The 22,880-nt window shown below is 38.9% G+C and overlaps 2 protein-coding genes across 3 annotated transcripts; one reads left to right on the top strand and one right to left on the bottom strand.

Annotated features, from left to right (window-relative positions):
- Window positions 1–745: 745 nt before the first annotated feature.
- On the top strand, window positions 746–13,417 carry LOC131463825 (long-chain-fatty-acid--CoA ligase ACSBG2-like). The gene is made up of 15 exons (XM_058635877.1): window positions 746–992; window positions 2,425–2,486; window positions 2,604–2,773; window positions 4,446–4,729; window positions 5,349–5,437; window positions 6,574–6,694; window positions 6,796–6,876; window positions 7,128–7,277; window positions 7,736–7,903; window positions 8,390–8,571; window positions 8,897–9,130; window positions 9,589–9,806; window positions 10,323–10,462; window positions 10,550–10,793; window positions 12,513–13,417. The coding sequence occupies exons 2-15, from the start codon at window positions 2,467–2,469 to the stop codon at window positions 12,596–12,598; spliced, it is 2,187 nt and encodes a 728-aa protein (XP_058491860.1). The 5' UTR covers window positions 746–992; window positions 2,425–2,466; the 3' UTR covers window positions 12,599–13,417.
- A 4,924-nt stretch (window positions 13,418–18,341) lies between these two features.
- Window positions 18,342–22,399, bottom strand: LOC131463826 (uncharacterized protein YwnB-like). Of its 2 annotated transcripts, none has more exons than XM_058635879.1 (5): window positions 22,374–22,399; window positions 21,088–21,309; window positions 19,854–20,055; window positions 18,903–19,067; window positions 18,342–18,537 (listed from the first exon to the last, which is right to left on the bottom strand). In XM_058635879.1, exons 2-5 carry the CDS (start codon window positions 21,220–21,222, stop codon window positions 18,380–18,382), a joined length of 660 nt encoding a protein of 219 aa, XP_058491862.1. In that variant the 5' UTR covers window positions 21,223–21,309; window positions 22,374–22,399; the 3' UTR covers window positions 18,342–18,379. The 2 variants fall into 2 exon arrangements, with proteins under 2 accessions (XP_058491862.1, XP_058491861.1); XM_058635878.1 differs by lacking the exon at window positions 22,374–22,399 and adding an exon at window positions 22,268–22,331.
- Between the last annotated feature and the right edge of the window lie 481 nt (window positions 22,400–22,880).

Raw genomic sequence — 22,880 nt, 5'->3', positions numbered from 1 at the left:
AGCATAGTTAGATTTGCTGCTGAGTTGTTGTTTTTTTACAATCTGATGACCCAATTTGACTTCATTTAATGACTACAGCATATTTCGAAATATAAATGTATAAGGGTTGTATAAATGAAATATAAACAGTGTCTTGTGTTGCATGTAGGCAGCGAGTCTTCACTGAGAACTTCCACAGATAACAAGTGTCCAGAGTGTGTGAGGCCGTGGTGTGACTGGGTGGTATGATTTACTGACCTCTGTGTCTGTGAGCAGTGTTACTGCGTGTCATTTGAGGTTGAACCTTTGCCTATATTTACTTAGAAAACATTGTCCTCCTCCTTGCACAGTTATTGGAGAGGGGGAAAGACACTCTTCTCTCTTGAAGCGATAGGGTAAAAAAAGAGTTGCACAAGTGTTGTTCGAGTGGTGAATATGTTGTGTGTGGGTCAAAGTCTGCTGTATCCTTGTAAACATGAGAGAACATATCTAGTTTTTATCATTATTTTTCCTCTGACAGGCCTCATCATGTATATCTAATCATTTTCACAGTCAAGTTTGGATGAGAAAAGTCTTCTTTTGTTTCCCTCCCAACACCCACTCGTCTAAGTCTTTATACCAGTAAATATTTCAAATGTTTTGCATGATCACCAATGCCAACTGTTGTCACCTGCTATAATTAATACAAACAAAGCCGGTTTGCCACACCAGCTGCAAGCTGTTAGTGTCTCAGGTTCCAGGTCTTCCTAACCTTGAGAAGCCCGTAACCTTTGGTCGAGTTTGTTGGTGGGTCTTTAACCCTGATATGGCTGCAGTAGCAGGTGTTCCACGGATTGGGCAAGTCTCTTGAGGCAAGGTGTGAGTGTGTGTCCTCACACAGTCCCCTATAGGCTGAGATCACCCTCGGGGAGGCAACAGTCGATCTCCTGTGATGGCCAAAGGTTGAGCGAGGTTTGTGTTATACCTGACTACTCCTGTCTGTGGATGCCATTCAGCCACTGTCACTGCACAAGGTAGGTTATTTCAATTAAAAATTACATTTTATCCACTTTGTTCTTTTGATTGAATGCACATGTTGTCATGTGTGAATGGATGTCTACTATGAGGATCTCCACATCAACTCACACAGAAGCTGTAGCTGGCGATGGTTATTGATGTGCATGTTTGCAGTTTTTAACACATTTATTTGAATAATAAAAGTCAAGAGCTACATTACCACAGACGAGCATGCCTTTGCTGATGGTGCATCCTGACTTTTCCAGACCTTGGGCAAGTACTGTATAGTAAATATATTTTATTTGATGACATAGACAAGAGAAACCGCCTCTGTTCCAGAGACAGGCTGTAGTTGAAAGCCTGTCTCCTCCTGGACCTCCTCTTTACATCCTGAGACTAAATCTAATGTTAAACTACCATGGATCTTCACTTGTATGTAATGACTTTGTTTTTCTGCAACTCACCTCTGTGGGTAACTCACATTTAACATTAAACCTGAAAAGGTTTTAACTTGTTATTTCCATAATCCAGAGCAAAGATGTCGCTGCTGCCACTTCATATTGCCTCACTATATTGTCGTTAGTTGTCATCTCATATTGAGTGTGACACCACATATATGACCGTAAATAAGTTTATTTAAGAAGAAATTACTAACTTTATTCTGAGTAAAAAGATTGCTTATACAGCTAGAAAATGACGGCTTGTGTTTCATCACAATTTCATCTTAAATTAAAGTCTGTAAGAACAGAAGATGATCTATAAAAATTGGTAGATATTCACAGATATACACCTTTGTGGTTAACGTACAACTCCCATTTAACAATGACAATTTCTTTTTTTTTGCTATTTGCATAAACCAGAGCAAAGATGTCGCTGTTGCTGCTTCAGATTGCCACACTGTAGTTTTGCAAGTTGTGTGACCTTTGGTCGGGACACAGATCTTGAGCAAAGTTATCTTAAAAAGCAGAGGTCGGAGTGAGATCCTGCTGAGTTCACTGATCTTAATCAAAGATATGTATTATTACAAATTGCAGCCTTGCATCTGAAGGTGAACCTGTGGCTGATTTGTTTTGATCTACTGCTCTGATTTCAGTAAAGACGCACTGTGCATGTGTAGTGTTTAAATGTATGAATTTTTCAATGAAACCTGCTCCCACTTTGAGTCAGGGAGTATAAAGAGTGCAAACAGATGTCTAAATGTTTTCTGGCACAGTGTCTGTCTGTCTGGCACAGTTGTCATTATTTCATCATTCTGACCAGTGCTGTGATGCCATTGCCAGATACATGATTGCAAACACTGGCAGTCATTGGCTCTGATAATGTTGCAATAACTCCAGTCAATCTCACTTTGGTATAAATAAGTGGAGCAGTGGTATTATTATAATAATAATCTACCTGCTTAATCAGTTGTACTTCAAATCCATGTAACCTATTTTTATCTGTTTCTAGCAAATTCAAGAAGATTCGGTTATCAGACACGGTGTTGCAGTCATGGATGGTTACACTGACAGGCAAGTTAGAGACAAATCTTTAACCAGTCACAGTTATCCATTTAAGATCGTGTGTCTAAAAATTGTGTTAATGCATTACCGGCTATAATTAATCATTCTTTTAAACGGCTCTCACAGCATTCCTTCCCCAGAGAGACAGACTGTGTCAGACTTAAAGACCCACTCTGCTGCCGTCCCCAACGGAGACGCCGTCACAGAGAACCTGAAATCTCATCCTTCCGGCACAACAGAGGCACCAGCTCAGACTCCCACATCTCTAGAGGAAGATACGGCATCGCTTTCACTTGGTAAGAATCTGTTATATTAGGAGAGGAGGATTTTAAGCAAATGCTTGATTGTAGCATAGTGTCACCTACAAGGGTCACAAGAAACATGGCTCGGTGTTTAAGATTAGAAGAAACAAATTCTGTTCATTTTCATACTTTTATGTAAGTCTGTGTCGTTTCAGCTCTTCAGACAAATGAATGCCATTAAATATGAGGAGGCTGTAAGGGCTGTTTCACCCATTTTTTATTTTTTCTCCACTTGGTCAAATGATGAATAGACTTAAAATCATTATGACACTGCTGTGTTTGTTTGATTCAACCAAATTTGACCAGTTTGGTTTATTTAGTTTTTTCAGATCTTTTACTCATAAAACGTAAAAGAAACACAGTAAAGAGCATCGTAGGGCTTATTTTTTTCCAATCCCAATGAATGAGACATGTATCTTAGATTCACTGTCTGATGAGCAAATAACTCATTTACCTTCTTGAATTAGTAAAAAACTTTACATTCTTATTGGGTGGTGTGACCCTTTAAATACATAGAAATATCTTACTCTAAAAAGGATGTATCTTTAGCTTTTATATTTATATCAGTAATTTATTTCACCAATAAATGATGTTAAATTTGACACATTGTACCTTTTAAATTAATTTAATAGTTGTTTTATGCTGTTTGTCCGAGAGGTGTTATTTTACATGGTTACAACATTTTTGTTCAGTTAAGTTTAAGGCGCGATGTTTTGCACGTGTGACGTGAACATTATTAAAACAAAATTATTCGAGGAAAGAGGAGAGAAAATTGATCTTTAAAAAAAGCTAGATAGTTTTAGAATGTTGAGAGGTGTAAAAAAAAGAATTGAAAGAATGAAAAAGATAATAAAACAACATGAAAAAAAAGTCATAATTCTGTATTTAATATAAGAATTTTTCTAAGACTTTTTCCTCAGAATTCTGACATAATTGCTCAGAATTCATGCTGCTTTATTTGTGGCCCGAATACTCTTACTACTCCGTACTAATAAAAAATGAAATGAAATAAAACAATAAAAAATTCACAATATAGGCCACAGTGTGAAGTTCAGAATCAAACTGACACTTGGACATTTGACTACTTCAAGCAACACAACTCACTGTTGAAAATAAAACTAGCTGCAGCAGTAGTGCAAAGAAAGAAAGAGGACACATTGTTTGTAGAAGCTGAAAGCAAGTTATAAATAGAGAAGCTGAATATAATGGTAGCAAAGGAAAGAAGAACATGAAATTGGTGCAGACCTAAGAAGACAAAGACAATAACATCAAATACAATGTAACACAATGGAGTTAAGCAAGGCCCATATTTCTGTAAAGCACCCAGTGTTAAACTCCCATTTACATTCTTTACGTATTACTTCTAACCAAACCTGACTGGTAGGTTTTTTCCCCCCTGACTAGTGGGTTGTCATGGACATATCACAGCTTCCTGTTTGTCTCAGGTGACATCAACACCTTCGCCTGTTCTCTGCAAATCATGTTGCAGTGCTGTGAAAGTAGGCGTAACCCACCCCACAGGTGTTTTCCACCCTCTTCAGTGCATGACTCCTTTGTACATGACTGTCGGGGACGCTTGCTGTGTGATTTGCAGTGGTGTTGTTGTTTCAATTGGACTCGTTATTTATGGCGGGTAAAAGTGCCTGCCCCTGTTGTCCCTCTGCAGAAGAGCCCAGGGTGATTCCACTGTCAAAGACAAATGTGGCAGCATCTCTGGCCCAAGCCGATCAGCTATGGAGCACCAGCAGAAACAAGGCAGTGCAGCTGAGGATGGAGGACTCAGGTTTGGGCTCGGAGACTCCCGTCACTGTCCATCAGTTGTTCCTGGAGACAGTGGAACACTACGGTGACTACCCTGCCTTAAAGTCCAAGAAGGAAGGTCAGTGGGAGACACTGACGTGGAGGCAATACTACGAACAGTGCCGGACAGCTGCTAAAGGTTTTCTCAAGGTTTGTCTGAACTCATTCCACACATACACATACACACGCGACTGTAGTGTACTTTATTGTGCAATTAACGTGCAAACAAGAAGTATTTCACTTTTATTTTCTTGTCCTCTGATTCTTGATGACAGCCCTTAAAGGAACTCAACACTGAGACAAAATTGTTTAGATAGTCAAAAAGGAAAATTTTTTTATTTATTCATGTAGTATCAACAAAACCCAGTTGCTAATATTTCACTTTAGGTTCTGACTGAGCGTAATTCAACTTTTCCTCATATTGTATCTTGTCATTGCCCAGTTTCAGTCAAACGATTGTTCCGTTTCTAAAAAAAGAGGAACACGTATGATGTGAACTATATTTAAAAAAAATGTATCTCAAATTCCCAGCCTCTTGTTTTTGTAAACAGCACTGTCTCTCACCGTGATCTCTGATAGTGTGAGAATGGGCTGCTGAAACGTACACTTGGGTGTGTGAAATTCACAGCTTGAGTTACGTCTCCGGTTTCATGGCCATGTTCACTTCACATGAGATGGAGTGGCTTTTCAAACAAGATGTAGGTCAAAAGTAACAGAGGGTAACGTGCTACCAAGTCATCACAGTTCTGTGCTTTTTTTTTTTCCCTAGTTGGGCCTGGAACGATATCATGGCGTGGGCATTTTGGGATTTAACTCTGCTGAGTGGTTCATCGCAGACATTGGCTGCATCCTGGCCGGGTAAGACCTTATTTCAACTCAGGCCAACACATTAGAGTCCTCTGTTGTGCCTTAACATAATTCCCCCTGACAATGCACATTCATCTCTGTCTATGTTTATCCCTCTTTTATCTGTGTGTTTGCCCATATCTACCTGGGCGCTACCATTGTCTAGTTTACTACCTGACTTTAAAACAAAGAATCCTCGTATAAAAATGTAGTTATTAGTTTCTTTGGCATCTTCCATTTTATGGAGAAGGTGACCTGTCTGTACTGGTTGTTGACATTTGGAGGTATTCAAAAAAAGAAAAAAGAAAAACTTTATGAAGTTATAAAGTTTATAATTTGTCGTCTGTCTTATGTTTGTAACTCAGTGTTAATGATTAAGAAACATGGTGCTGTTGTGACAGAGGATCATGTTGGAGGAGGCTGTTATAATCCTCAGAATTAGTTATAGGCTTATTCAACATTCATCTATTCATTGTCTACCGCTTTATCCTCCACATTGTGGGTTGCGGTAGCCACTGGAGACAATCCTAGCCGAGTCTGACACAGGACAAAAGGCAGTCCATTGTAGTGCAAAAACACACAGAGACAAACAACGCTTTACCCTATGGTCAACTTAGAGTGTCCAATTAACCTCTGCATGTTTTTGGACTGTGGGACGAAACTGGAGAACCTAGAGAAAAGAAAACCCATGCTCACACGGGGAGAACATGCAAACTCCATGCAGAAAGGCCCTCATTAGGACCGGGTCGTGACCTGGGTGTTTTTGCTGCAACACAACTATGCTGGAAGAAACTTGAAGAACCATCATTATGTAAAAAGACACTGGCTTTTTACTTAAGAAAGTTTATTAGACATAGGGACGAAAAGGCGGGTGGACAACCTGGACAGGTCACCAGTCCATCCCAGGGCCAAATAGAGACAAACAACCATCCAATAAAAACACCTATAGTCATCTCCAAATCTGCATGTTTTTGGACTGTTGGAGAAATACCACATCCACACGGGGAGAACATGCAAACTCCATGCAGCAAGGCCCTTTTTTCTGCCCAGGTCATGAACCTGGGGTCTTCTTACTGCAAAGGCGAGAGTTCTAACCGCTACAACAACCGTGTGGCCCTAGAGCCTTTTCATTCTCATTTGTGCCACAGTGGTCTGGCAACCGGCATTTATACGACCAACTCGCCTGAAGCCTGTCAGTACGTGGCTGCCAACTGTGAGGCGAACGTCCTGGTTGTCGAGAACCAGAAACAGCTCGACAAAATCCTGCAGGTCAGTTTTTTTTTGTTTGTTTTTTTACAGCACGGATGGACCCTGAATTTGCCCAGTGAAGAAAAGAGCGTGATTGTTGTTTAACTTGTGTTTCCTGACAGATTAAAGATCATCTACCTCATCTGAAAGCCATTGTCCAGTACACAGGCGAGCCACAGCAAAAAGCACCATTCCTGTACACAGTATGTCAACATCAAATTAATACATAGTTATACCTTGTAATACATAATGTAATTATACTTTACAGTATGTACTCTCTATGGTAGTGCAGTGCTGACAGCCTCAGAAAGTCCTTTGTTCCCTTCTTGTAGGGAGAGGGGTTTATCGTGTCGTTTTAAAAATTGTTATCACAGAAACGTGATTTAACAACAAAGCTGCATTTTAGTGGATAATCTGACACTAAACCAACAACATTATCTGTGTTCATCTGTAGTGGGCAGACTTCATGAAGTTGGGAGAGGATGTGCCCGATGAGCAGCTAAATGCAAGGATCGACAGCCTTCGGGCCAACGAGTGTTGTACTCTCATCTATACGTCTGGAACCACTGGCAACCCGAAAGGAGTCATGCTGAGCCATGACAACGTGAGTTATCTGTTAAAGGGGTTGTTTTGGCACAACTTGGCTGCTTTAAAGTGTTATTCGTTCCATTTTTATATTTTTTGCATTATTTACCACATCAATTAATCATTTTTTTATTTAAAAAGTTAAGACACTGTCCCTGAGCCCAAGATGACATATTTAAATTGTTTGGCTATATCTTGTATTTTATCATTTGGAAAGTTGAATTTTCAGATATTTTTCACTATTATGCTTGAAAAACATCTACAAATTATGAATCAATGATCAATTAAATTAAACAAGTTATTTGTATGTTTATTTTAGAGAGGCCAGACCAATCATATACTAGTATAATTATACTCATTTGTAATTTGTGGTTGGTGATATGTTATGCGTGTGTGATAGAGATGCAGGTTGAAGGTGATGCTGGTGTGTGTGATAAAAGTAATTAATAACTCCTTTTCTCACATATTAATGTGCAGTTGACATGGACAGCCCATACAGCAGCTACCTTGGTAGATTTCACCTACACATCTGAGGTGTTGGTCAGTTACCTTCCTCTGAGTCATGTGGCAGCACAGATGGTGGACCTTTGGCTCTCGATTGTCTTTGCTGGGACCGTCTACTTTGCAGATCCCGATGCTCTCAAGGTGAGACTCCCTGCTGCTGCTGTACAGACATCAGGCCTCATTCATCAAGATGGTCCCGATTTTTTCTTAAACATGTCTGTTAAAAAAAACAACAAAAAAAAAAAAATATATAAATTGAACTGAACTTTAGTGTGTACTTAATATAAAATATCATAATGTATTTCCATGACAGTAATCATTAAAAATATATAATATATAGAAAATATATGGTCATTTAAATCCTGCCTTATTTTAAAACCGTGTAATTGAAGAGAACACATTAACTGATTATTTACTAATTATAAGAACAACAAAAGAGAATTTCAAATAAATCCACAACATGGATTTATATATATGATAACAATACACTGTTAATCCTTAGATAGAGAGACAGAAAAGCAGCATTTCAAAACAGAGAAAAAAAGAATTAACTCGTGAAGTTGCACATGAATTTAGAACACAGCTCATGTCATAAAAGCCAACATTTGTAATGGCTGTGATTCTCAGGGCTCCTTAGGTAACACACTGAAAGAGGCTCGCCCCACCTATTTCTTGGGAGTGCCTCGAGTGTGGGAGAAGATGCAGGAGAAGATGAAATCTGTTGGTGCCAAGGCATCGCCGATGAGGAAGAGAGTGGCAGACTGGGCCAAGTCCATCGGCCTGCAGTACAACTGCAGCGCCATGAACGGGTGAGACACCGCTAAGCACCATATTCCCATTCTATCCATTTCTATTCAGGTAGAAGAGTTGTGTGACTCCTTTCTTTCTGTCTGATACCACACTTGTTCTCTGCACAGTTATTACAGTCTGTTGAAGGCAAATTGCTGTCTTATGAAACAAGAATTCCTCCATCAGTGATAACAGATAACAGTGATGACATGCATGTCACTGTTATCTGTGACATGCATGATCTCACTGATCTTACTGATTACTGATCTTATCTATTCCCATTGTTGGAGAAATCCAGTTCCAAAAAGCATGTAACAAACAGTTGTTTTATCTCTTGATTCACAGGGAGAACGCAGTGCCATGGGGTTTCATGCTGGCTAATAACCTCGTCTTCAAGAAGGTGCGTGCTGTGCTGGGAATGGACCGCTGCAAGATCTGCTTCACAGGCGCTGCCCCCATCACCAGGGACACGCTGGAATACTTCATGAGCCTCAATATGCCACTTATGGAACTGTATGGGATGAGCGAAAGCTCCGGCCCGCATAGCGTCTCCGTTAACAACAACTACCGCATCCCAAGGTCAGAATCCAAGCATTAAGAATTAAAATAACACCTCTGCACAGTAGACCTGAGAACTCAACACAGCAACTTAGGAAATGGACAAAACTAAAGCAAATCAACTGGGAACGTCGCTATAATTTTGCTCTAAATATTGTATACTCAGCATAAACAAATACAAAAACCTGCTTCAAGTCACACATAGAACTGGAAGGTACAAATGTTTAAATCTGACATGTCTTTCGATAAATAGTGTGATAATTGTAAGACATCTAATAATTCATTTTTTCTACTAAGTGAAAGTCAAAGAAACCAGGTAAAACGTTGCTGTTAAAGAAAATTATTCTCTGATAACTACTGCAATCATATTATTAACCCTCGGATAAGAAAAGTGTAACATAAAAGAAGGAGTGTGCAGTTTAAACTTTACACCAGGTCTGAAATAAAGCATGTTGCTCACCTGTGATTTGTCCCTCCAGCTGTGGGAAGGTGATGCCAGGCTGCAAGACGAAGCTGGACAACCCAGACAATGATGGGAACGGAGAGATTTGTTTCTGGGGTCGGCACGTCTTCATGGGTTATCTGAACATGCCGGACAAAACTGCAGAGGCTCTTGACGAGGACGGCTGGCTGCACTCCGGAGACCTGGGAAAACATGATGACAGTGAATTCCTGTACATCACAGGGAGGATCAAGGGTGAGCAAAAGTCTTGGGGTTCTTAATGTTGGGACACCGAAAGAAGGTTGGAGCATTTTCTCTGTGAAACCTGTCTTTGCACGGGTTTATTTTCCGAGCTTCGAACCCAGGCATGAGGAGTCAATGTCTGACTTCATTATTGCCACATATGGATCTTTTTGTCCATAAAATTAACAGAAGAGACTGCAAACATTTCCATATAATTGGAAATATACTGCCCATTGCATATATACCTTTTGTAGACGTTGAACACCCTGTTTTTACAAAGACAGAAAGAAGAGAAAAATTTAATAATTAGACAAACAAAGTTATGTATACACCATTTCATCAAAATCTAATTATTCTAACAGTTAAAGAGATGGAAAAAATAAATCCTCTCCTTTACTATGTTTAGCTTTAACCTTTGAAAAAAAACACTGAAAAAAATGGTTTGATTGACAAACCATTTAAAATAACTTGCTATGACTGAACCTGAACAGGTAACACACTTTTGAATGTGTCTTTTTTTTTAAACAGAGCTGATCATCACTGCTGGTGGAGAGAACATTCCTCCTGTGCCCATTGAGGACGCACTGAAGGCAGAGGTGCCAATTCTAAGCAACATCATGCTAATAGGAGACAAGCTCAAGTTCCTCTCCATGCTGCTCACGCTCAAAGTAACCACACTTCCATCCCCGCGAGACAAAGCTGCCAGATAAATAAATCACAGACACAGTAATCACTCTTCTTCCATGTTGCCCCAGTGCGTCGTAGACGACAACGGCGAACCCACAGACGAGCTGAACCCCGAGGTTTTGGACTTCTGCCAGCAGAACGGTGTGATTGCAACCAAGGTGTCAGAGGTCATAGCCAACAAGGAGCCAGCTATTTACAAGGCCATTCAGGAGGGCTTGGAACGCGTCAACGCCAGGGCAACATCCAACGCTCAGAAGGTCCAGAAGTGGGTCCTTGTGGAGAGAGACTTCTCTGTCGGTGGAGGAGAACTGGGTGAGTAACCACCATGGAGAGAAACCAGGCAAACCATTCAGTACGTTATTAAGGTTTCCATGTGAGTCGCAAAATACATGGTCCCTGCTTTTCTTTAGATCAGTAAATATTAGTCTCTATTAGGGATGTACAATATTATACTTTAATATTGTACTCTATATATATATACACACATATATATATATATATATATATATATTAGTCATATTGGCAGACCAATATAATACATTTTAAGGCCAATATCTGCCGGTACAGATATCATGCTGATAATGTCATGCATCCGTAGTTTCCAGGTGTTTATTTTAATGTACATACAATTCTGCTCAATTGTTCTAAAATAAAACCAAATAAACAACAAACAAAAGTCCATAGGAGTTTAAGTTGAATTTTTTCAACCTCAATTTTCTTTTAATTTGCCTAAATATTTCAACGTATTACTTTTGTCTTTTTTCAAGGAAAAGTAAACATTTTAGTCAAACAAAGAATTAACGTTTGCAAATTCAATGCAGTCTAAAGAACATGTTGTAATGTTTGCCTCTCACTCTTCTATAATGTGTACTGCAGTTGTTTGTAAACCAAACAACTATTTAAAACGCTTACTGTTCAGGGTTCTAAAACCAAGCCCCAAAGAATTGTAATCATTTCCTGCTCTGGTTGTTGAAATGCGGAGAGGCGACATTCCGCTGCCACAGAACTATTCCGGAAATGCATATTGTAAAATGTGACATAAAATGAGGTTACTATCTTTTCTGTGTGCTGTGCCTTAAGGCTTCTCTGCAAGGCTTACTGCAGAAATGCAGCTCAGAGTGAACCGTTTTTGTCACAAATGGGAACGATTCCAAACAAGCTGCAGCCACTCTTTTGGCAGTTGTAGTATGCGCTTGTCAATCATGTAGCAGCTGATGCCTTGTGGCACACCCACCTAGCATGCGACGCTGGGGAAAAGTGGGTGATAAGAAAGATGATAATCTAAATCAGGGGTCTCAAAGTGGCAGCCTGGGGGCCACATGTGGCCCTCCAATTGATTTCATGTGGCCCTCCAAACAATATCAAGTTATAACGAGTCATTTCTATATGTTTTTATTTTTAAATGAATAGATTAATTTTGCATCATAAATATGTTTTTTTTTTATTGTTGCATATTAAAACAACCACTTATATTTTCAAATTATCCAGTCCAATCCAACTTTATTTGTAAAACACTTTAAAACAAACACAGTGGAACAAAGTGCTGTACACAATAATGGATAAAAGACAGAAGAAGTAAAAGACAGAAAAGCTCACACGAGGCAATAGAGTACATTAATACGGCATATTGATGATAGGAGCTCATAACGTCCAGCACAACTGTTGCTTAACTTAAACATAAACTTTATTTAGAAATACAAGCCATACATCCATCCTCAGCTCCAACCCAGATCCAACACAGATAAATAAATAAAAAATAAAACAATAAATGCCTCCTGCGCCTACTTTTACAATGCTAAAGTGTGGTACTTAAATTGTAACAAAGGTCAAAATAGGGAGGACTGAGATCACCTGTGACTTCTTTTAACCTTACGTTACATAACATGTAATCAGTGCCTTATCGAGGTCATGTGATATAGGTGACAGTTGTGCGACGGCGCCGCACGTCACATAGCATTCCAGTCAATCTTGTTTGTTGCAGACTGAATCTCTGATGGCTAAATGTCGTGCATTTCTTCTTTGTTTGTGCAGGGCCCACCATGAAACTGAGGAGACCGATTGTCGCCAAGATGTACGAGGAAACGATAAATGAAATATACGCAGTGGCGAAGCAGTAGCAGTTTTCTCCACAGAAATAAACCTAAAGAGAGATATGTGGGGAAATGAGAAATACGGGGCATGTTTTTATGAACACTTTCACCTGAATGTGAACCTGAAAACACAAAGAGGAGATCCATTCTGATTGTTGTAATGAATAAAGTGGAGTTTTGTGCTGCTTTTGTTTTTATGTGACAAATGAGCTGTGGAGAAATCTGCGCGGTGTCTGTTCCCCAATCGATATTTATGTCGTTGAATGTAAATACGGTTTCACTGCAAATGTGCACTTTTTGTAAATAGGACATGCAAATCAGAGCCAAACCTTGCCATGAACTTTGTGGCACGTATGATAGGTAAACAGTACACTGGACTCAGCATCAAAGCAATGTGCAAATTACACTCCCGCACAAATGAAGTGCACTCTCAGTTATGTTAGGAGCATTTTGTGTCCTGGTTTAGATGTGTGGAACAGAACGTCATTTTTAGGGGACAATATTGTGCAGGGCGGTCAACACTGAGGATGTGAATTGGTTTTTGAAGCAGCAGTACCTATTTGAATATTTTACAGCCTGACTTGCCAGTGTTCTCTGTCTCTTGTATTTGAGATTAAATGATATCACATCTGGCAAAAGCTGCAAACATTGTCTCTATAGATTAGAAGCGATGTTTGAATGTAAGTGTTATTGTAATGTGTTGAAAAGATATTATTCGCACGAATATTACTAATCGGGAACATGTGCAAATTATAAAGCATGCACTTGAATTTGTACAGTTTGAGAAGTGAATTGTGAATTCTGTGATTTTTTTCAATTAAAAAAGGAGTGGACTGGACAACCTGACTGAATTGAAATCAAGTGTTTGTGTCTGCATTTTTTAGTTTTTGAATAACCTGAACAGCGTGTTGTAAATGGTCTACATTTTTTACTGCAGTTTTCTAGTCTTGATGACCACTTAAAGCCCTTTACAGCACTTGCGGTTTCACCCATTCACACCCAGTCACACCCATTCACACACACTTAAGTTTATTTTAATTATTGACTAAGTCATTTTCCAAAACATGGCCCCATTTGACACGAGTCAATTTAGAAAATGAACTGCCAGTGGAACTGCATGAGCATGGAGGCAACAACTACAAATAATCCATCCATCTATCTTCTACCGCTTTATCCTCCACACGAGGGTCGCAAGGGGTGCTGGTGCCAATCCCAGGTGACATGGTGTGAAAGGCGGGGTACACCCTGGACAGGTCATCACAGCCAGTCCATCACAGGCCAGCTACAAGGAAACATGATAAAGAATTGATTGTACACTATACTGACCAAGGCCCAGATTTATGAATTTGGAATGAAGCTACAGAAAATTCTTCACCATTACTGATGGCGATCCTTTGTTTCTTCAGCACACACACACACACACACACACACACACACACAGGTTTGAGTAGCTATTCTCCTTAAGACCCTGCATTGCACCGTACATTATCCCGAACTCTTTCAAAAACATAGCCAGTTCCTCAGAAATAAGGTTGTGCCTCATTAGGACTAGGGTTTGTTCTCCATGAGGAGAACAGTAGCGTGTGTTGATGCCAGAAACAGTTCTAAGGAGGTAAAACACACACACACACACACACACACACACACACACACATATCAGATTGCATTCTTGAACAAAAACAAGTTGTGTTGCTTCTCAATTGGGATTTTTTTTGTTTAAATCAGATTAGGTTACGTCTCAGTGTCTCTGTGTGTCACGACTCTTGAAAACAAATCTTAAACTCTTATCCCACTTTGTTGTTTGAATATTTGAACTGTGTGAACAGGGTTTGCCTTAAAGCTGATGCAGACATTAGACAAAGTCAGTCACTGCCACATCAGTATACTCAATAATGTGCCCTGAATCTATTTACTAAGGTTTGTATACTTGGTTTGTTATATTACAACTCTTATACTTGTTAAGAGAATGAAAGGATACAGTGTTTTTATTTCAGGCTAGTGCATGTGCTCCTTTTGAGACAACTGTTCTTCTCATTTTATTCTCTCTTCTCATTAATGTAATGTAATTTAAAGCTACACTGTGTAACTTCTGTTGCCAAAACACTGCCGGTGTTAAAATACCACATTATCTTTTTTTTTTATAGTTTTATTGTATGACTTGTTTATTTGTGGTTTTATACTTTCGACAGTATTTTATTGTTTTATTGTATGTTTTACTGTCTGTTCTTGGGTCTCAGGTCTTATGTTTTTATATTTTGTGTGTCTCTTGTTCTAAAAGTGCTTCATAAATAAAGTTAAGTAAAGTTGGATTGGATCTCACTCTCTCTCTCTCTCTCACTACTCCTTCATCTAAGCTGTCAGTTGTTTCTTTCAACAGGTTACAAAAGCCTCGTTGAGATTAAAATCTTTTTGTCAAGAGCATCAGAAAAGTTGCATCAGAAAACAAGCACAACACAAACAAACAGGTCACACATTCAAACTCAATTAGAGCAGCTACATGCATCAAGAGAACACTTTTCTATGTCCTTTAAAACTGATTTGAATCCACCCAGGGTGATCAGCTCAGATATTTCCCTGCAGCCCCCGGTACCGGGGGCAAAAACACTCACTGCGACTGACACTTATCAACCTTTGATCAGTATTGACATGCTGCATACCCACAGAAAGCTCAGAAACTCGGCTAAAGGCCCATAAAAACCATTCTTATGTTCACCAAACACAGACTAAACGCCAAGTAATCTAACCAACACTAGCCGAAAACACCACAACAGCGTAAACATTTAAAAGCGGCACCTGGAGAATCAGCGTCAACATGTCTGCTTGATAGTAGAGACTTCACAGATTACAACGGTACCATTTATATCACTCTAAGACCAAAACTCAAGGATCCTGCCGCAAAATAAGAGCAAAACAACAACTCACTTTCAAGAAATACAACCAGAAATGTTGTCTTACTTTTGTTGTTGAGCAAATCAAGATATTTTCACCGGAACAAAACCGCTTCTAACAGAGAACTAGACTTCCCATCATGCTTTGGGGGCCTCTTCCTGGTCTGATTGGTCATTCCAGACAGCCATTAGCTTGTTTTGATTGGAGAAGGGCGAATGTCCGTCAAACTATGTCATACGCAGCTTGATCCTATTGGCTTTGATGATTTAAAATGAGCTGTCAATCACCCAGATTGGCCAATCACAGCCGGAGCTATGGCCCTGAACAGGCTGAGGCTCCAGAGAAAAATGCCCCAAATATATTGATTTTTTAATCATTTTTTATTTTTTTTTCAATTCAAAACAAGTTTTTATTAGACCAATAGTGACATGTAAGTAAAATGAAATGGGTATAATAATTTTTACCCATAGTAATCTTAAATGGCATAGATAGTGCCAAACTAGAGTCGCCTATAGGCATCTCTTCACTAAAATATCACATTACATGTCATTTAGCAGACACTTTTATCCAAAGCGACTTTACAATGCAATTGAGTACAATCCGCCAGGGTCGGAGTGGAACTTGCGACCATTGCGACCATGATGTTGTCGTTTTTGTCAGGCTTCGTTCTTCTTATGAACGATAGGTGATGAGTTGATGATGCAGGAAAAGACCCCACTGATACAGGACTTGTACCGAACAAAGGGATTTTATTTAGTTACAAGTCAGGCGTCAGAACCAAGCCGCTACAGCAGCTCGGGAGAATGTGTTCTTGCCGAATCTCCGAACAATTCTGCCTCAGAAAAGCAAAACTAACCTTATATAGATTTTCTAGCATTCTTATTTGCAGGCATCACATGTTTCGACCCCCCGCCTTTCTCCCGTTTCCATAATGCAACATATTTGAAGAACAAGTCGGGTCCGGATATACCATACTGTCCCATGATCTCTAAATTGGACAATATCACCATTTAGTCAAACAAGAGACATCTATATTTCCTAACCAACCATATCATTACATTACATTACATGTCATTTAGCAGACACTTGTATAGAAGTAAGTAAGACCTTCAAGAAAACCAAACTATGAAGTGCTAGTCGTAAGTGCGATGTATAGGTTTTTGTTTGTTTTGTTTTTTTTTGTCGTCGTCGTTATCGTCTTAGTCGAGGTAGAGTCGGAAGAAATGTGTTTTTAGTCGGCGGCGGAAGATGTGGAGGCTTTCCGCTGTCCGGATATCCAAAACAGACCCTCAAGTTTCCTGTCCTATACAGGATGCCTATTGTAAAACGTATGGTCTGACTTGTCATGTGTCCAAGAGACCCTCTTGTCTCATGTTTACTTATTAATGTCAATCATCAATACATTTAAGGATTTAAACATTAGCTGTGTTAATGTGTTCTTCACGTCGGGATCATCAGACTTTGCACAGCTAATGTCCACATGTTGTTACATGACTTCCATGAGTTTTTAAGGTCCTAATGCACATTTTTAAAGGTGATATTTATTTTGAAATACAATATTTCTTTGGGCGAAGGAAAAAATCCTTCATTTATTGTGGGTCCCATCTGCATTTACTCTGGCACAGTGGTATCTACAGTGACACTTACACTTCTGGTGGAATCTCACAGGTGTTATATTTATTTTGAGAACAAGATACTTCACATAGATCTTGTAATTGCAGAGATATACTCTATTTAGTTTGGGCATTTCATTTTCAGGGTCAGGCAAGAAGAGGTTAAACTGCATTAGCATTTTATAACCCATATGTCTTGTCAGTGGTATTATTAACATTGACATTTTAATGCTGCATTTCAAACTTTGTACAGGTAGAATGTGTTCCCTAGTCTAAATAATGTTAGCCCTGAAATGTTTCTTATCATGTTTCAACCATGTAAAGCATTTTTGCAACTGTGTTGTAAATTAAGTTTGAATGTATTAGATTTTTTTCTGACATGACGCTCACTCTCACATCTCATTAGTCAACTATTTTAACCGCGCAGAAACAAAAGACGTTTTATGCTCTCTGTTGTGTGCTGCATTCCTGAACACACCCTGAGAACTACGGTAGAGACCAATGTTATTAAACATGTCTGTTTGCGAGAATCCTAGGTTGTTTGTCTCTTTTGTTTTTTTTATTTACGGACATTTGGTGTTTCATATTTTGTCGCCTTTGCATACGGTACTCGCACCGTCTGTCAAAACACTTGTTTTTAAATGTGCAATACGACAAATGATTATTAAATTCAGTGTATCTTTTATTTAGTTTACTCCAACACAGATGCTTCATTCCATTCTGAGAAAACAGCTGCAAGTAAAAATCGCACATACAGTACTGTACGCCATACTGTGCACCACTCACTGCTGCACCACACTGACCTCGTGTGGCTGAAATGATGTGTTACGACGCATCTTTATCTGAAGAGAAGTCCAAGTAATTTAGTGCTTGTCAGTTTTTTAGTCGTATAAGACACTATGTAAGTTAGTTAAAGCATCATATGCGGTATATGGCTGTTCAGGCAGTTTTTTTTAAGTGGTGTAGGGTCAAAGTAAAAAAACGTAAAAGACTGATAAATCAAAATATCTGCATGGCTCGTACAGCTTTGGGAATAACCTTAAACTAACCACATAAAGACTGCTGGAGACCCACCTCTTCTCTTTGGCTTTTAACTCTGTTTAAATCTGGGCTTCTTGGTTGTGTGGGCATGTGGAATGAGAGAATTAACTGTATGTCTTTCTTTTCTCTCTCTGTCTTATCCTGATTTAATCGTCTGATCAAGCCCGTAAAGCACTTTGGTCGACGCTGGCTATTTTAAACATGCTACATAAATAATACATTTGACATTGACATTAGGAATAGAGTTTATTCATGGCAGAGTTTCTTATTTGGTAGTGATGGCCACTCCCTTCTTGAACCAGGCATTGCTGCTGACTAAAGAGAGCATGAATCGTGCCACGTCCCCTCTTGCCACTGCACCGCCTGCAGCCTGACCGTTGGTTTGGGGCACAAAGTATCCCTCGTGGGTTAGAAACTCTTGAGCTGTGAAGGAGGTCACAGAGAGGAGAAACAGCGAGTGAGTGGCATCATAACAGCAGCATTTTTATTTGGGCCAATGAGTAGTGAAAGGGACACTGCATTTTGCCTAAATATGAGCTAAGACCTCAAGAACTAATCACTATTTACAAAAAATCATAACCACACCATTAAGCAATGAGAGCATGTGCTAATAAGCTTGAACTGTGCCAAAATTGATCCTGAGGCAGTGCACGCCATCGAACAAGACTGTGCTATCTAGGTTGTGTCTTCTTGGCAGCAAAACTGTTGTGCTCTTTTAAATCAATGTACATTTCTTAATGGGTTTCTTTCCCCCTCCACCCTGTTAGCAACTGTGTGTTGGCACTGACCTGTGGCCGACAGGTTCTTGAGTCCAGGTGGTCGTACTACAGTCCAGCTGATGTTCTCAGTCTTCTGCAGAAACTGCTCCATCTCATACATGTTGTTAAGGACGCTTCGGATGAGCGGCAGCAGGAGGAAGCGGATGAGGTAAGGCGACTGAGTCCCAGAGTCAGCTGGGAGTGAAAAGTGAAAAAATAAAATACAACAGAGAAACTCCTGTTCCAGTTTTTCCTAATGTACTCAAACATGTGCACTGAGGAAGAGGACTTTCCTTCATGTTTGTCACGCTTGTCATGTGAAAACGGCCGTATTTAGTGATTTGAGAAGCTGAAACCAGACTGATATAATATCCACTGCCGTGCTGCTGGTGTGAAATTCTTGCTAGGTCTGAACAATTTTGATAAATATCCGATTGTGATTGTTCTGACAGGAATTGCGATATGACTCACGATATTAGAGAGAATGGTAATTTTTACCACATTATTCAAATTTTTGTTCGAAAAACATATTTAGATTGATTACTGTGCGATATTTGTGCAGATCTGTGAGAAACAAAGATGTTCTCTTCATTCTGTAGAGTTAGATGTGTATAGGTCAAGACAACAATTAATCTAAAATGATATTTTGACACATTTTGGTTTAAAAAAATATTGCGCCTCCTGCGGTTTGAAAATTGCAGTAAGCCTGTTTTGCAATATCAAATTAATTGTTCAGCCCTAATTGTTGCTCTTGAAAATAAAAATCGTATGTAATGCTTATGTTTAACACATGGAAAAGGCACAGACATCTTAATTCCCATCAATATATCAACTCTGGCTTTACGTCATCAATATGTCTGATTAGTTCCGATGTCAGTGACTCAAACAAGAGCCTCTGTAAAGACATTGAATCTGCTCAAAAACTGCGTAGCGGATTCAAAGTAGTTATGGCCTTGGCGTCATCATGAATGCTGGACTTACACTGAGTGTACCAGGAGGTCATGGTGATGATCCTGTTGACCTGGGCTTCTTGCATGGCACTGATCACAGCTTTCATGGACAAGGTGTAGCCAGTCACCGCCGAAAAGAAGGAAGGCGAAAAGCCGAGGCAGGACATGATCACGTCATGTCCTTTGAAATGAGTCTTCAGACTGTCTGCTGAGAAAATGTCAGCTTCCACCACCTGAAAAAAGAAAATAATCCCTTTTATAATAATTATAATCAAATGTATCCTTTTTGCCAGAATATGTCTTTTTGACTTTGAGAACATGTTACAAACCACCTTGCCAAATTTTTAACAATTAAAAAGTCACTAAATGTTATCAGTGTTTGAGGAAGAGTTGTGCTAATTATGGCTGTGGTGTGTCGAGTAATATTTCCTAGATACGCAAACAGAACAACAAAGAAAAACAGTTTTCAGTCTTGACTCCATATTTAATTCATAATTAATATACATAATGATTCATATTTAGAATTTCCTTCACATGCACTAAAACCAGGTCAAAAATATTTTTGTTTCATTTGAAATTTGAAATACCACCACCAACAACTGTTATTGTGTCGTGTCAAAATAGCTTTTTTTAATTTGGTCGTAATTTTAATCACTCATCATAGCAGAGATTACAGTGAGAAAGAACCATGCACCACATAGGGAACTTGTATTCTATTATGTGTTGTGTGTACTTTTCGATAAAGAGGTACTTTTACTTTTCACTTTGGGTGTGGACATAGGAGTTCTTGTTTTTTCAAAGAAGCACAATTAGTGCCTTTGTTGGGAACTATTTCAATATGTGGATTAATATCTATGTGTGCTTTAGTGAGTATTTAAAGCAGCAGGATGTTGTACAGTATGTGTATTCATGATCAAATCATTTAAGGTCTCTTCGCAGTTTTTGGAACATTGAAACTCAAAGATGGACAAAAAGGGTATATTAGGTTTTAATTTTAATACAGTTCTTGTTGTTTATTTCGTGTCATTTTATGGGTTTTGTTCTCAATGAAAAGAAAAACTGATTAACATTAGAATCACACCCAGATTTAAACCTACAGACACATTTTAGACACATAAAACCTCAGTTTCATAACTACATTTGGACACAAAACAATGTTTATCATGGGAGAGCACTGGCTGAACTTTGAGCCCGACATTCAGAGAGCACCAGCAATGGCCTGTAAAAGTCATGCAGCACAACACAACCACTCAGTATTACATTACCTTGAGATTATCATGATATATGGCAAGTTTTCCTGGATTCCTGACAATGGCGGTGACTGAGTGACCCTGCTGCAGTGCCTGGTTGACCAGATACTGACCGGTCTGCCCAGTGGCTCCCAGCACAGCAAGCTTCATCCTCAGACGCTGAGACACAGGGAGCTCAGTCAGGGCTAATCAACAGACGCTCTGACCTCTTTAAGTCACTGTGGGGAGGTGCCCTTCCTGTTTCGCAAGTTAAAGTGTAAAAGAAATTGATTATTATGGTGCAATAAAGTGGCCTTCGAAGGAATTCAATAGTCATCAGACAGATTTTGTGTTTTAAATGCTGATAGAGTGGATGATTCATATAGATTTTTGCCATGATTGCCAAGATGATCAAGAGAATAAGGCATATGAGCTTTTTTCTAGAGAGATGAGGCACATTTTTTATAGCATAAACATAAGTAATACAAAGATACTTAATGTGAATTATGTGTAATATCCTGTTTCTACATTATTTATTTAAATATGTGCCTATATTGCCTCTAAAAAAAATATATAGGATCAATAACACAGGACTATAGTAATAATGACATATAATTATTCAGATCATAATTACTCAATGGGGATAAAGTTTGAGCAAATTATTTTGAAGCCAATACTGGTGCATGAGAAGCTCTTCACAACAAACAACTGCAATACTTGTGTTGTGTGATGTACTTTCTGTGTGTTGTATTTCATGGACACTAATCATTGACCTTATTCTGAATCAGAAATGATTTGGATTATGATGTTTATATTGTCCTAAGACAATATTCATCATATCCCTGCATGTTTACATGCTTCATTACAAGTGCACAAATACACTTGGCTTTTAATATGTTATGCTCATTAGATTGCCATATATCCTGTTTTAAATTGGTTATTATGGTATTAGTCAGTATTTTGATGTTTGCCTGGTTTACTTTGTGTGTCATCAGTATATATTGTGTATTTGTGTTAAAAAAAATAGGAATTGTACGGCGGTTTCTGATTTTGGTTAGTCTTAATCGTATTAACGTCAGGATGCTGTTGCTGTCCATGTAAACACAGTCATGGAAACGCCTTTTTTTCTGAAAAGGAAACCTTGATTTTAACTGCTGAGCGGGACGACACAAACAAATGCAGTACAAACAAATTCCCTGCATCTCACTACATTTACCTAAGACAGTAGTTTATATCGTTAAGTTTAGTGGGAGGACAGAAAAATAGAGAGGACAGACAGTTTAAAGCCGTTAACCGAGCAAACTGAAAGAACAACAACTCACTTCCGCTTTGTCCACGCGCACAACCCATTCGGCATGGAGGTGTTCAAGAGCACTTGGGCTCAGTTGTGTTTATAATGCAACAGTCTTCAAAAAGTTGACCAACTATAAAATATGAACGTTCAAATAAGCTTTGGCTCCCCAAATATATAAACATTTTGGTTTGAAGGAAATGTATTAACTCATAAAATGACCAGGATATTTCCACTTTAAAATTAAATATACAGTCCACAAACCCTATCCATGTTTATATTGTGGGAAAGGACATATCTTACATAGAGCATACTGTAAGACTATAGTTTGATGTGTATTTAGTCTTATTTCGCAGGTGTAAATTGCTCTGATTAAGGAGAATCTTCTGTTTATAGCTCAAAATGCTAAGAGTTAGTGTTTGCAGCTAATGGATGGAGTTGGTATGTTGCTATAGCTGATAGTAAATGCTGGTAAAATCTGGTAAGTGATACCTTTTGAATATGTACACTTGCAAAAACAAAGAAACAGATGTTGATC

This window comes from Solea solea, chromosome 8 (assembly GCF_958295425.1).
Source record: "Solea solea chromosome 8, fSolSol10.1, whole genome shotgun sequence".
Taxonomy (NCBI): Eukaryota; Metazoa; Chordata; class Actinopteri; order Pleuronectiformes; family Soleidae; genus Solea; species Solea solea.
The sequence above is the reverse complement of the archived record's forward strand: the minus strand, read 5'-3'. Positions and strand labels throughout refer to the sequence as shown.